Genomic DNA, 13,479 nt, shown 5'->3' on the forward strand with positions numbered 1-13,479 from the left:
AAAACATGGGCACGAGCTTGTAGTTTCTGTCTATGCTGTTTTTTAAGGACAACCAGGACAACAGTGGACATGTTGCATCCATCAGTGACTTTGTTGCACAGGTTTATACACAAAAAAACACTTTAATTTATCACAAAAGGCCAAGATAATTTATCATTCACGTGATTAAACCTGATGCACGCTCAATAAAACGAAATGTTTTTATCTACAGTACCAGTCAAAAGTTAAAGTCTTTTCTTTCTCTATAATGTATAATGTGTGACAGACATTGTATTGAATATTTCTGGATGAAATAGGCTATATAACAAGTTATATTCATATTATAATGTTTCCAATCAAACCCTATGTTCTCATCTTAAGGTTGTGTTAACATACAGTACCAGTCAAAAGTTTGGACACACCTTCTCATTCAACTACTTTGAAGAATCTAAAATATAAAACATATTCTGGTTTGTTGAGCATTTGTTTGTTTACCACATAATTCCATATGTGTTCCTTCATAGTTTGGATGTCTTCAATATTAATCTACAATGTAGAAATAAAGAAAAATAAAGAAAAACCATTGAATGAGAAGTTGTGTCCAAACTTTTGACTGGTACTGTAGATAAAAACATTTCGTTTTATTGAGCGTACACCAGGTTTAATCACGTGAATGCTACATTATCTTGGCCTTTTGTGATAAATTAAAGTGTTTTTTTGTGTATAAACCTGTGTAACAAAGTCACTGATGGATGCAACATGTCACCTATTGTCCTGGTTGTCATGAACATCATAGACAGAAAGATCATGTCTCGGTCCCATCCCATATCTATCGACATGGAATGGACATGGATAAGGATATAGAATATTATTAAATTGTCCTTGTACCATCTTTTGTAGTAAAGCGTGTGTCGTAAAGCTTTTGACTGGTACTGTATGTGTCTGATTTTACCCCTATGTATCAAAAAATATGCCAATAACCCCAGTCATTCACAAAGGATTACATCTATTAAATCAAATCTGACGTTTCGTCCTCCGGGCCGACAGAGGGCGCTCGTCAGATACCCGGATGTTGTGACAAACCAAACAGGGAAGGGTGGCTTTCCTCCTTTTTCAGTATTATGAATGAAAGTCTGTTTTTTGATTTTAGCCCTGACGTCGTTATTATCAAACATTATCAATAGGTTTACTGACAAGGAGCTGAACTAAGCTTGTGTACAATTAGTTCAAGATGTCTGCCAGCGCAGTGTATGTCTTGGATTTAAAAGGAAAGGTAAGCTAACGCGGGCGACCGGCTACAAGCTAGGCTAGCGTTAGCCTAGCTTGTAGCCATGCTAACACATTCTTGGCTGGCAGATTATGATGCGGTTTAATCTGCAGCACAGCAGCTAATGCGCCGGCGTGGGTTGACGTGATGTGTCAAGGTTGTGGCCTTTGATTTAGGACAGTGAAGTGAAGCTAAAGAAGGAGGTCAGAGTCATGTGAGGGTTTAACTAGAATAAATATGAGGCCACGTAGCGACAGGAAAACAAACCAGCTGTTAGCAGCAGGGACTGTCAGACCTCCCTCCACTCATCTGTAGTGTGACGCCTCTTGGCTCAGATGCTAGGCTTCACCCTGACCCTGACCCTTATTAATACAGATGCATTTACACACAGAAAAGTCACGTTAAACATCTGTTTGTTGCTGCCACCCACAGCTCTGTCTCACAGGAGGAAAGAAAGCAGGTGCATCATAGACAGGGCAGCTACCTGGATGCCTTATTGCGATATTGATATTGTAGGTGTTTGGCTGTAGATTAAAATGTCAGATTTTTCCATTTAGTTTTGTTTCTACACAAAATAAAGCAGCTCATGATGAATGAATAGAATATACAAATGAATGAACTCATATGACAATATGTTTAATAGACTACAGTACCAGTCAAAAGTTTGGAAACACCTTCTCAACAAATGCTCAACAAACCAGAATATGTTTTATATTTTAGATTCTTCAAAGTAGTTGAATGAGAAGGTGTGTCCGGACTTTTGACTGGTACTGTATATTTATTGGTTTTATACATTTAACACAATTTACATACATAAATGAACCTTCCCCCAACCTGAACATATGGCAGTATATACAATAACAATAAATAATACAAATATCACTTGAAAATAAATAAATGGCTAAATTATACAGTACCAGTCAAAGGTTAGGACACACCTTCTCATTCAATGGTTTTCTTTATTTTTTCTTATTTTTTTCTACATTGTAGATTAATATTGAAGACATCCAAACTATGAAGGAACACATATGGAATTATGTGGTAAACAAACAAATGCTCAACAAACCAGAATATGTTTTATATTTTAGATTCTTCAAAGTAGTTGAATGAGAAGGTGTGTCCGAACTTTTGACTGGTACTGTATATTAGAAACTTTACCCATTGGTAACTGACAACTAACATTAAAATAACTGTTTTATTAAATATATCCTTGCTAAGCTCTCAACATTACCAACAGAACTGCAGATGTTGCTACCATTCAGTAACATCGATATTGAGAGCTAAACAAATACTATCTGTTCCTTTCAGGTCCTCGTGTGCCGAAATTACCGGGGAGATGTGGACATGTCAGAGATCGAGCACTTCATGACCCTTCTGATGGACAAAGAGGAGGAGGGGACCCTCTCTCCAATCCTGGCCCATGGAGGAGTTCGTTTCATGTGGATTAAACACAATAACCTCTACTGTATCCTTCATTTTATGCTATTGTACCCATCCAACTTGTCAACATTTGGTATTATGTATCTTGGGCCGCTGTGATGCTTGTATTTTCAACTCTTGTAGCTAAAATTCTTAACACACATCACATCAGTGGTTGCAACATCCAAGAAAAATGCTAGCGTCTCGCTGGTCTTCTCCTTCTTGTACAAAATTGTCCAGGTAGGACTGAACTCTTTTTACTGTCTACAGCAGAATTAGATTGTAAACCACACTAACAGAGCCATATACTTGATGTTCATAGTGATGGACAAATAGGAATCTTAAACAGCAGTTGTGTTTTTCAGGTCTTTTCAGAGTATTTCAAAGAATTGGAGGAAGAGAGCATCAGAGATAACTTTGTCATCATATACGAGCTGATGGATGAGCTGATGGATTTTGGCTATCCTCAGACTACCGACAGCAAAATTTTGCAGGAGTGAGTATCTTCTTTGCCATAGTCCCACTGCAATTAACTTAAAGTATGTTCTTTATAGATGCAACTAATAAATCAACTTTGGCAATTTTATCAGCTTGTCATTGTTGATTGTTCTTAAAGTGCTAATATTTGTAATGACATTTCCTCCTTGTTGTACCAATCATTTTAGCACACAAAATTATACCAGCTATTTGATGTAACGTTTTTTATGCATTGGTTTCTGTGTAAATCAGGTTTCACAGATTGTCATTTCTATATATCTGCAAGTTAAAGTGAGCTCAGTGTCCTCACAATAAAGTACTGTAAATGACCTCCATGACTACACTGAACTTGCTGCAGACATTAAGTAAGCTAACTCTGGCTTTCCCCCGAGTGTCTCGAGGAAGGACAGTCAGACAATCCTTCCTTAGTAACCAAAATATTCCTGCTCTTCTTTGACGCTTTTGGGAACTCACTTCCGCAGACAGTTTATTTCCCCTTTCCTCTATTTTGCCTCTATGTTGACATTTTCTTTGTCTCTCAGATACATCACCCAGGAGGGACACAAGCTAGACACTGGCGCCCCACGACCCCCCGCCACAGTCACCAACGCTGTCTCCTGGAGGTCAGAGGGCATCAAGTACAGGAAGAATGAGGTCTTCCTGGACGTCATCGAGTCTGTCAACCTCCTGGTAGGAACTCCTTGTTTTAGAAGCGCTGTGTTGCTTAAGGAATGCCAGTCACAGTGCTTATAAACTTCCTCTCTGTGTGCGCCACAACATTAGTGATCTGAACTTGCTTTATTTTCTCTGGGCTGCTGTGAGAGCTCTCTTTAAATGGCTAATGCTTTCTATGATGGGGTTCTCTGAAACACTTTTATCCTTCTATTTTTCAGGTTAGTGCCAATGGTAATGTTCTACGTAGTGAGATCGTTGGCTCCATTAAGATGCGTGTCTTCCTGTCTGGAATGCCTGAGTTGCGGCTCGGCCTTAACGATAAGGTTCTGTTTGAAAACACTGGAAGTGAGTCCCGTTTTATAACAAACTTTGGTTATTTTGTGTTAACACACGATTTGAACCCGGTGAGGCGCTACCTGACTGACGATATGATGATAATAAATTGTGGAAAGTGTGAAAAATTTGACTATTCTTCCTGGCACTTATTGTCATACATAATATCTGTCACCTCATACTTATCTGAAAAGCCCTAAAGGTATATACAAATGCAATTGCACCTAGACCTGATTTATATCAGTTAATGCAGTGCAGGTACGCCCGTGTCTTTCCTTTTCTTCTTTTCATTTTATCTCTTGTTTCATGGAGGAGGAAAGAGTAAATCCGTGGAGCTGGAAGATGTGAAGTTTCACCAGTGTGTCCGTCTGTCTCGCTTTGAGAACGACCGCACCATCTCCTTCATTCCTCCGGATGGGGAGTTTGAGCTCATGTCCTACCGCCTCAACACTCACGTGAGTACAGTACATTACATTACATTACAGTCATTTAGCAGACGCTTTTATCCAAAGCGACTTACAATCAGTAGTATATTACATATCATTCACCCATTCACACACTGATGACAGGCTACCATCAAAGTGCCACCATCAGACTCTAACTAACATTCATGCAACATCCAGTCCACACCGATGGCAAGCCTTCGGGAGCAACTTGGGGTTAAGTGTCTTGCCCAAGGACACATCGACTGCCGAAGCCGGGTATCGAACCACCGACGCTCTGATTGGAGAACTACCTTGCTCTCCACTACGCCACAGCCGGCAGTAGATCTACCAGCAGGGTCTGGAGGTCCGTTAGACTGACCCCTAACAAGGGGAAGGGTGTCAAATTTACGCCTGCCAAGCACCAAATCCTACCACACTTGCTGGTCATTTTGTGAGATTATATCGATTATTGGTTCCTTGCCTCTTTGACTTTGCATATCCGCATGCATGTTGTCCTTACAGCATGTCAACCAGTGAATCAGCTGGAGGAAATACCGGCAGACAATGTATTTGGAATCAAAATCAGGAGCACAAGGCATATTTCCCCGCTGGCTCAATTTATTTAGCAGCCCACCACAATAACTAATGGTACTCTTAACAGCCAGTACCCCCTAGTGACTGGAAAATATTTACAAAAATGTAAATCCTAGCGATATATCTTTTTAAGGCTTTTATTTAGCAAAGGTGTTTACAACAACTTTTTCGGGAGGCACAGTCAGTAAGTATACAAAACTCCTATCCTGGAGAAAAAACTAAAGCGACGGGATCTTGGCCAAACCAAACCAGCCTTTGCTCAAATGAGGCTAAATTGCTTCATCATCAACTAGACCACGAGCATTTCATATACCAAGGACAGGGGGAAGCTATAGGAAAGCATTTAAGGTTAAGACAATTTAAATGACCTCAAATTCTCAATAAGTGTTTCACAATAAGATTGCCAGTAAGCGTGTAGGAAAGGAAGTAGCGCAGTGGAGCAAAGGGCTCTCCAGTTGTAGCCACTAGAAACCACAACATTCTCTACCCAAGAAACGTCTTTTAATCAGTAAGTGCCTGGTTATGTACGGTACATGAAATACAAACATAAGAATTCTAGAGTTGCATATTACTTAATTATACCTGTCATACTTCCTTCTGCCCCAAATTCACCCTAATTTCATGAGTGAGTGGTGGTAAAATATAATGAACAAGTTAAAAGTTTTGTATTCCTCCATTAAAAGTTTCACTCCGTTTGAATCTTGGTCACAAATGTATAAAAGACACAAATTTAAGGGATCAAGGTTGTTTTAATGTCAAAACATTTTGTGGCTTATCTGATTGGCTTATCAGATTTTTAATAGGATTTTTAAAACCCTCTAATATCAATATCTGCCTCAAAAATCTAGTATCGGCCGGGCTATATACTGTATACGTTTTAGGTGGATACTCTAAGAAACATGTTACATAACGACACCGGGTGTCAAGTATCCCCCCCTTCCAAGTTTTGTGCAATCTGTGTCTTTCCCTTGATTTCTCTGCCACACTTACAGCACACAACTCTGATTTCACACAATGCAACGTTTTAGTACATGACTATTTGTTGTTTTTTGTTGGTAGTAAATATATGTATGGCTAAAAATTCATGTTCTTTTCTTAAACATTTAATGTTGGTTCTTGTTGCAGTAATATCTGCTATCCACCAGGTGGTGATTGTGTCATGTGTTGTTATTTAAACAGACATGTATGTTCAGTGTTACAGAGCCTGTTCAAAATGAGTTTGATAGTGAGTAATAATGTGTGTTTACTATTTTTTATTTCTCAGGTGAAGCCCTTGATCTGGATTGAATCTGTCATTGAGAAACATTCCCACAGTCGGATCGAGTACATGATCAAGGTAGGTCACTTTTGCACTCATGTCATTCATAGCAACATTCTTGTTGTAGTCAAATCTCTAAAATGAAAAGTAACAAAGAAACATTTGATTTGATGATAATGCAGTTCATCCTGACTCAAAGTATGTTAACCATCACATCAGGTGACTGAATTGATGTTCATGGACTTAGTTGTTGCTTATGTTGTGTATCTGGTCATCAAGCCCTGGTTTGATATCCTGTTAAACTTGACCTACTTGTTTTCTCCTCTCAGGCGAAGAGTCAGTTCAAAAGGCGCTCCACAGCCAACAACGTGGAGATCCACATTCCTGTGCCAACGGACGCTGACTCTCCCAAATTCAAGACCACAGTGGGCAGCGTGAAATGGGTGCCCGAGAACAGCGAGATTGTTTGGTCGATCAAGTCCTTCCCTGTGAGCATTAATCATGACTCATGAGTATCGTACTGATGTAAAAAGAAAAGTGATTGCGTGATCTTATGTTTTGTTTAAATAATGCTGTAAGATTCTTTTTCACATGTCTCTTGTTATGGTGGGTCAGTTTTGTCCTGTAGATAATGTTTAAAATAACTTAACAGTAGAATATCATGTCTATTAAGTAGAACATCAAGTTTAAGTTTTGTGTGATAGAATCGGTGTTGTGACTTCTAACAGGGTGGAAAGGAGTATTTGATGCGCGCCCACTTCGGTCTTCCGAGTGTAGAGGCTGAAGACAAGGAGGGGAAGCCACCAATTAGTGTCAAGTTTGAGATCCCATACTTCACCACCTCAGGCATCCAGGTACATGCTGCTCACGCACACACACACACACACACACACACACACACACACACACACACACACACACACACACAAACACACAGACATGACCTCTGTCAAACAGTATTTGCAAAAAAAATCCTCGAGTAATTTGTTAAGGTTAGAGGTAAAATAAGCTGAAACTCAATTTTCAGTGGACAGAAAATGAGAATTTTAGTATAAAAGCAGAAAAATAAAGGTCTTTATCACAGGAAAATGCACTAAATCTCTTTAAGGTTCAAACTGTGTTCAAACATCTTTTCTATATAATAAATCATCTGGGAGCAGGTTCAAGCAAATGCCACAGTTTATCTGCACCTGCCGTTTGCCTATTGCTCAGTGTACATGCATGCATAGTCCACATGTCTTGCGGTGCTCGGTTGTTTCTCTGTCATCCTGGATTTAGAATTTATGGTACGGAGCAGCGTCTCTCATATGAACTCTCTCTCTCTCTCTCTCAACAACAGGAATTCAAACAATTCATGTTTGACCTGTTTTTTGTCCAGAGGGGGCAGTAAGGGAGCACTGTAAAACACTTATTGTGGTAGAGGAAATTTCTACAGTTGAACAAACCAGAAAGCAACTGCTCATCATCTCGGACTGAGCCCTCTGGCTTCATGTTAAACACAGTGATAGAAAATGTCATTCTTAGTTACAGGTAAGCAGATTCATTGGAATTTGATTGTGATTCCCATGAAAATGAGAGAGGAGGTAATGTTTTTCCTCTATGTTTGAATGAAAACTTGCTGACCACAGACCTACACAGATGGGCTACACTTACTGTATAATCCCAGTTGTCCTGTGATTATATGTGTAGCACCACAGTAACACAAACTTATGTTTCTCCATGTCTGGATGTGAGGAAACGATGGCAACTTGACAAACTCCATTTGAAAATAGGAGTTTTCCACAAGTATTAACATTATTCCACCTCGGTGTTAAATTAACCTGTTCTCAACTGATATTGTGCTTCATCATCTTAAGCAACAACTTTTGAATTTTAATATTCTCAAGTGATGTTTAAACCAGAAAATTTAAAATACTGGAGGATTCATTTAAATGCCAATTTTGGAAAGACGTAGGACAACTTAGCAATGCCACTGCCGTTAGAAGCCTTAACGTGATGGATGCTGCAAAGTAACTTTGTTATTGAGCATTAATTCATTCTTAAAACAGTATTTATTTCAGACTGTATATAAACGTCCTATTCAAAAACCTACTTTTATAGCAATCTTATTTTTAAAATTAAGCTCTTTTGATAAACTAAATTCTTCTCAGCTGATGTTGGGGCCTGAATCTCTCCTTCTTACACTTTTATTTACTTCTTAACTTTTAACACTGCCTTCTGTTTGAAAGAAATCAAAAGAGCTAAGATGTCATATTTTCCAGCTTCTCCACATTTCCTATGATAGTCAATAAAACCTTTATTAAGTTTTATGGACATTATGCAGCCCACTCGGAAACAAGAAGCTTGAACCCACGATAATTGAAATATGTGATCTTTTTAATTGGGGTGGTTTTGGCAGTACAAGAATGCTTGTCATTTTCCAAGGTAATTTGGCAGCTGAAACAAGTAATCTTCTTTTCCCTTCCTTCCTTCCTTTTACATCTTTGCCAATCCATAAATGAACAGATGTTTGAATAAAAGCAAGTGCATCAAGTCATGGTGCTGCAACAAAGAGGCGTGGAGATGCTTTGCATATCCATGAAATAAAGATAGCGATAAGTCCTTTGGTGTCATTCATAAAAAAATATTATCCAAGGTATTTTTCAACTCTTTTATTATCACAACCAGAAAAAGTTTTATAATAAGCCTTTATCAAACGGTTGAGACATGCATTGATTGGTAAAAATGTGTTTAATTTATAGTGAAAGTGCATACTTAAACTGAGTGCTAGATGGTTTTTAAGGTCATTTTTAAGACGATATGACATGTCAACTACATAACCCAAATTCTAAAAGTTAAAGGTGATATTGGAAATAATGGGTTTTCCACTGACATTTAGGATCTACAGGTATCAATCTAGAATATCAGGGTTGGTGCTGTAGTTGTAGCAGTTAACTACTTCCCAAATTGTCTAACCAAAAGTTTAAAAACTCCTTGCTCAGTGTTTGCAATCCCACTGTGGTGCACCCACCATCTCAAAGGCAACCCATTAAGAGCCATATTCCCATCGAACTCTTGTGTCAGGCCAGTAACCTTTCCCTTATTACAGGCCAACAGCAGACTGGGTCTCAGGCTCTTAATGCGGCCTGGAACACCGCTCTCTACGTGTGAGAAGAGCCTATGAATCTTAATTAGACACATGTAAATATCAAAGCATGAGAAAGTTCCTCTTAACTCTACCACTAAGTGTAGGGGAGAGCACATGTGAAGTGTGTATGATGCACGTAACTGCACCTTATAAATTTAACTAGCTGTGGAGTAACCCCACACTTTGGCCCAATGGCAATAACAGCACAAGTGTCGTTACGTTTTCAAATCTCCCGTCTTAAAGGTGATGCTGAGGGAACCCAAACAAGTTGGCAGATGCATTTTGGGCCATAGCTTCGACCAAAAGCCTGATGGATCCAGACCACACATGCAGTCTGTACTTACCAAACGAGATACAACAAACATCCTCCTTTTCCCTTCTCATCTTACAAGCCATAATGATATTTTGCGGAGGACGGCTTTTGATGCCGTTTTGCTGACTGCGTACCCACGGTCAGACCGACTGCATGTTTGGCTGCTGGGGTTCAGGGAGAAGTGCTGCGACGGCAGACTCGGTGATCCCACGTCTATGTGTTCGTCGTCATGTGTCTGGTGTCCAAGGCGCTCCCTCTCTCTCTCTCTCTCTCTCTCTCTCTCTGTCTCTCTCTCTGACTATCTGACCTCACTGTGTAGTGGAAGGTAATAACAAGGCGGCCACTACCGAGGGCTTTACCAGAGGTCCGCCGCCACTCGACCCACAAAATTCTTGCTCTGTCTGTCCAGACTTTTGGCTAAGAACGGGCATGATGGAGACATGGCATGGAAACGTCTCCCAGAGAGAGCCTTTAAGTGGCCGCTCTCATCCCTGCTTATTGTGAGGGGACAGAACCATTTGGTGGTTGTTGTTTTTTTCATTTTCTGCAGAAATAAAAAAAATATGTATTACTGCAGAAGCACTCTGAGGCCTGAAAGAAATGTCTGTAATATCTATAATAGCAGTGACAGGTACTTATTGCTACCACAAGATTAACTGATATACCCCATCAAAGTAAATTCTCAATCTCATTGTGGTTGGATTATGATATAAATGATATCCATAATAAATGTAAAGTAATATTTCATCATTCATGAAGAAAAAAACAATGTGCAATCATGTTCAGTGATGTACGGGATGGCATGGTATTTTTAGAGTGTGTTTTCGAAAACTCAGCTCTGTTGTAACACCGATCTGGTGAAATATCAGTTAATGGCTTGTGAAAGTTCTATCTCGATAGTGCTGATGTGCATTTTTTATCTTTCACAGGACTCAAAAAAATACAGTTATGTAAATGTACTTCGTTTCCCTTGAAAGTTGTTCTGTGTCTTCTTCCCTTCTCGCCGTTTGACTCATACTACTACTTTCTCATCATCAGCACTACTCTTACTATAGTTTGCAGCTCGCTTAAGCTTAAAGGAGTACTCCACAATGTGTCTTTTGAGTATTGAACACTTAATGTAGGTTTGAAAGGAGGCTCTGAGAAGTTTGTAGCTTTGCTCCTTTGCAGGTGATGTAGGCACAACAGAGACTCAAAAGTCAAAATACTATATCATAATTTTCATAGAAACTTCTCAAAACATCATGCAACTCACCACTCTCTGTGCAATATGTTACAATCAATTCCAGTGCATGCTGGGAAGGGCTCCAACTTGCCCTGTGACCATGCACAGGATACATTCAGACTGTGAAAATATTTAAGAATAGGTCGTTTTAGCTTCTAGGACAATAACTGTATATTGTGTTTCTTGTGACACTATAACCCGGCAACTTGCATCGTCTGCAATGATGTGCAAACCCCAAAAACTGTTCATATCAAAGAATTCAGTGTTGGAAAAATTGTTGGCGAAAAAGTCAATCATCTTTGTTTTCCTTCAACAGGTGCGCTACCTGAAGATCATTGAGAAGAGCGGGTATCAGGCCCTGCCGTGGGTGCGCTACATCACCCAAAATGGAGGTAGGTTATGTTTTCACTAATACTTGTGCAGCGTGCCCATATGTGTAGCTCTTAGGCAACAGTTGGGCAATGCAGTGCAATGTGGTGGGAACCAGCCTTGAACCGAGGCAGTTCTATGAAAAGGGGATACACTGTAGAACATGAGGCAATGTGGCAACGTCCTGCGAAATGTGAGAAAGTGAACTTCTTTCTGTCGAGCTTCCCTGATCTTCGTACCGAAAATTTCGAAGGTTGCACATGTCGGCCTTTTTGCTAATGTTTGCCACTAATTGCCAAACATCCTTATCTCATTTCCTTTGTGTTCCATTCATTCTGGGTGGAAAGCATCAGCTGCCTCCACTTGATTTCTCTCCGATTCTCCCTTTTTTCTTTTGTCCATTTGATTACGTTTTGTCCATTTCCTCCTCAGATTACCAGCTCCGGACCCAGTAGGCAGCGCCTCAGCCGGCAGTCGGCAGGTGGAAATCAGAGGGGGCGGAGTGGAGCCGCTAATGTGCTATCAATGGCAGGTGTCAGTCACGAGACCAGAGGACTGTCTTTTTTTTTTTCTTTAGTTTTTGTATCTGTTGAAGTTATACTGATTTCTGATCAATGCAAATATTAGTTGGAGCCTTCAGTTAGGTAAGGTTATCAAATATAAAGTAATTTTGTTTTACAACCGTGTGGCTCCTAATGTGAGCGTGGCCAAGGATAGCAGGAGTGATGTTTACATCCAACACAGACAGAGCAGAGATGTACACAATCTTATCACAATGGGTCAAATGGTTTAAAAGAGTAATGTTACAATTCTCATCTAAAGTTACTGTAATCACATCCTCGCAGGTTAACAACACACTCTCCGGTCAGTCTGAGTAGGATATTTTTTATATGAAGCTGCTTTGTTCTGCCACAATTCTCATTTGTTGATTATGTGTATATATTTGTTACATGTTAATGAACTTCAGTGTTATTTGTTTGCTAATTGTAAATTAAAAAGCAAAGTTATATCTTTTTTTTTTGTAGTATTATCACCTGTGATGCCATTGCCACATGCCGGAGCATTGCCCTCCTGGCTCCATGGCTGTTGTGCTTTTCATCAATTTGACTCCTCTGACATTCAGCTTTGCAGAAAACATTAAGTTTAAGTCGCACGGTAAAAAGAATACCAGTTGAAAATCCATCTTTTCCCAACCCGACACCTGTTTCCCCTTTTCCCTGTCTGTAACCACACACCTTTTAAATCATTAAATGTCTATTTAGAGAAAACTGTTCCACCGGCTCCCTGCGTCATTTTGTTTGTGATGTCAGCGCAGTCATCGCAGTGAGCTTCATGGTGTCATCTGCAGTCACCTGTCCCACAGACCAATGAGGAATGCTGAATGTAGGGGGAAAACTCTGCACAGGAGGGGGTTTCCAGTGTCGGGCCTCGTGGTTGTAGATGGTTCTTTCCACCCCGTCCTGGAGGTCTTTTCAAACAGTGCCACTCTTAATACCCAGGGCCCGTGATATCATAGTCAATTGAGCGCCAACACTCCGTAAACATGCAGGAGAGCAGGGAAAGGATGTGACTCAAGCTGCGGTCAACAGTCACAGACGTGCTAGAGAGAAACGTAGGATGGACCAGCACAGACTAGCTATTGTTCCTGCCAAGCCAGGCTTCAGTGGTCCTGCATGAGGTCATTCCTTAAGTTTGTCCTGTAAGGGGACTGTGATATTTTTAATTCATGTGACTCAAAGCAGGTGCTGAAGGTCTGTGTCACCATGACCTGAAATTCTTATCTTGTCAGATTGTTTGATAGAATCTTGACTGGATTCTATCATTGCTGTTATTTTTCTTCTTTAAATTCTTCTTGCAAGCACCTGTTTTTTTTTGCAGGTGTGCCCAGTCTGTGAAAAAAACATGACTCACTTTCTAAAAGAGTGAACGCTGTGTTATTTGGCAGTCAATGTTCTCGATAGTCATCAAGATCAAGTGAAGTGTTAACCAGCCTGTAGCCAAAACATGAAAGCTGCTAG

General features: G+C 40.0%; 1 protein-coding gene across 2 annotated transcripts; it reads left to right on the plus strand.

Annotated features, from left to right (window-relative positions):
- Positions 1-1,035: 1,035 nt before the first annotated feature.
- On the plus strand, positions 1,036-12,728 carry ap1m1 (adaptor related protein complex 1 subunit mu 1). Of its 2 annotated transcripts, none has more exons than XM_054625527.1 (12): positions 1,036-1,252; positions 2,555-2,711; positions 2,838-2,905; positions 3,031-3,161; positions 3,685-3,832; positions 4,036-4,162; positions 4,463-4,605; positions 6,434-6,505; positions 6,757-6,915; positions 7,156-7,281; positions 11,409-11,484; positions 11,894-12,728. In XM_054625527.1, the coding sequence occupies exons 1-12, from the start codon at positions 1,211-1,213 to the stop codon at positions 11,914-11,916; spliced, it is 1,272 nt and encodes a 423-aa protein (XP_054481502.1). In that variant the 5' UTR covers positions 1,036-1,210; the 3' UTR covers positions 11,917-12,728. The 2 variants fall into 2 exon arrangements, with proteins under 2 accessions (XP_054481502.1, XP_054481510.1); XM_054625535.1 differs by having other exon boundaries at positions 4,466-4,605.
- Positions 12,729-13,479: the final 751 nt, after the last annotated feature.

This window comes from Anoplopoma fimbria, chromosome 3 (assembly GCF_027596085.1).
Source record: "Anoplopoma fimbria isolate UVic2021 breed Golden Eagle Sablefish chromosome 3, Afim_UVic_2022, whole genome shotgun sequence".
Lineage (NCBI taxonomy): Eukaryota > Metazoa > Chordata > Actinopteri > Perciformes > Anoplopomatidae > Anoplopoma > Anoplopoma fimbria.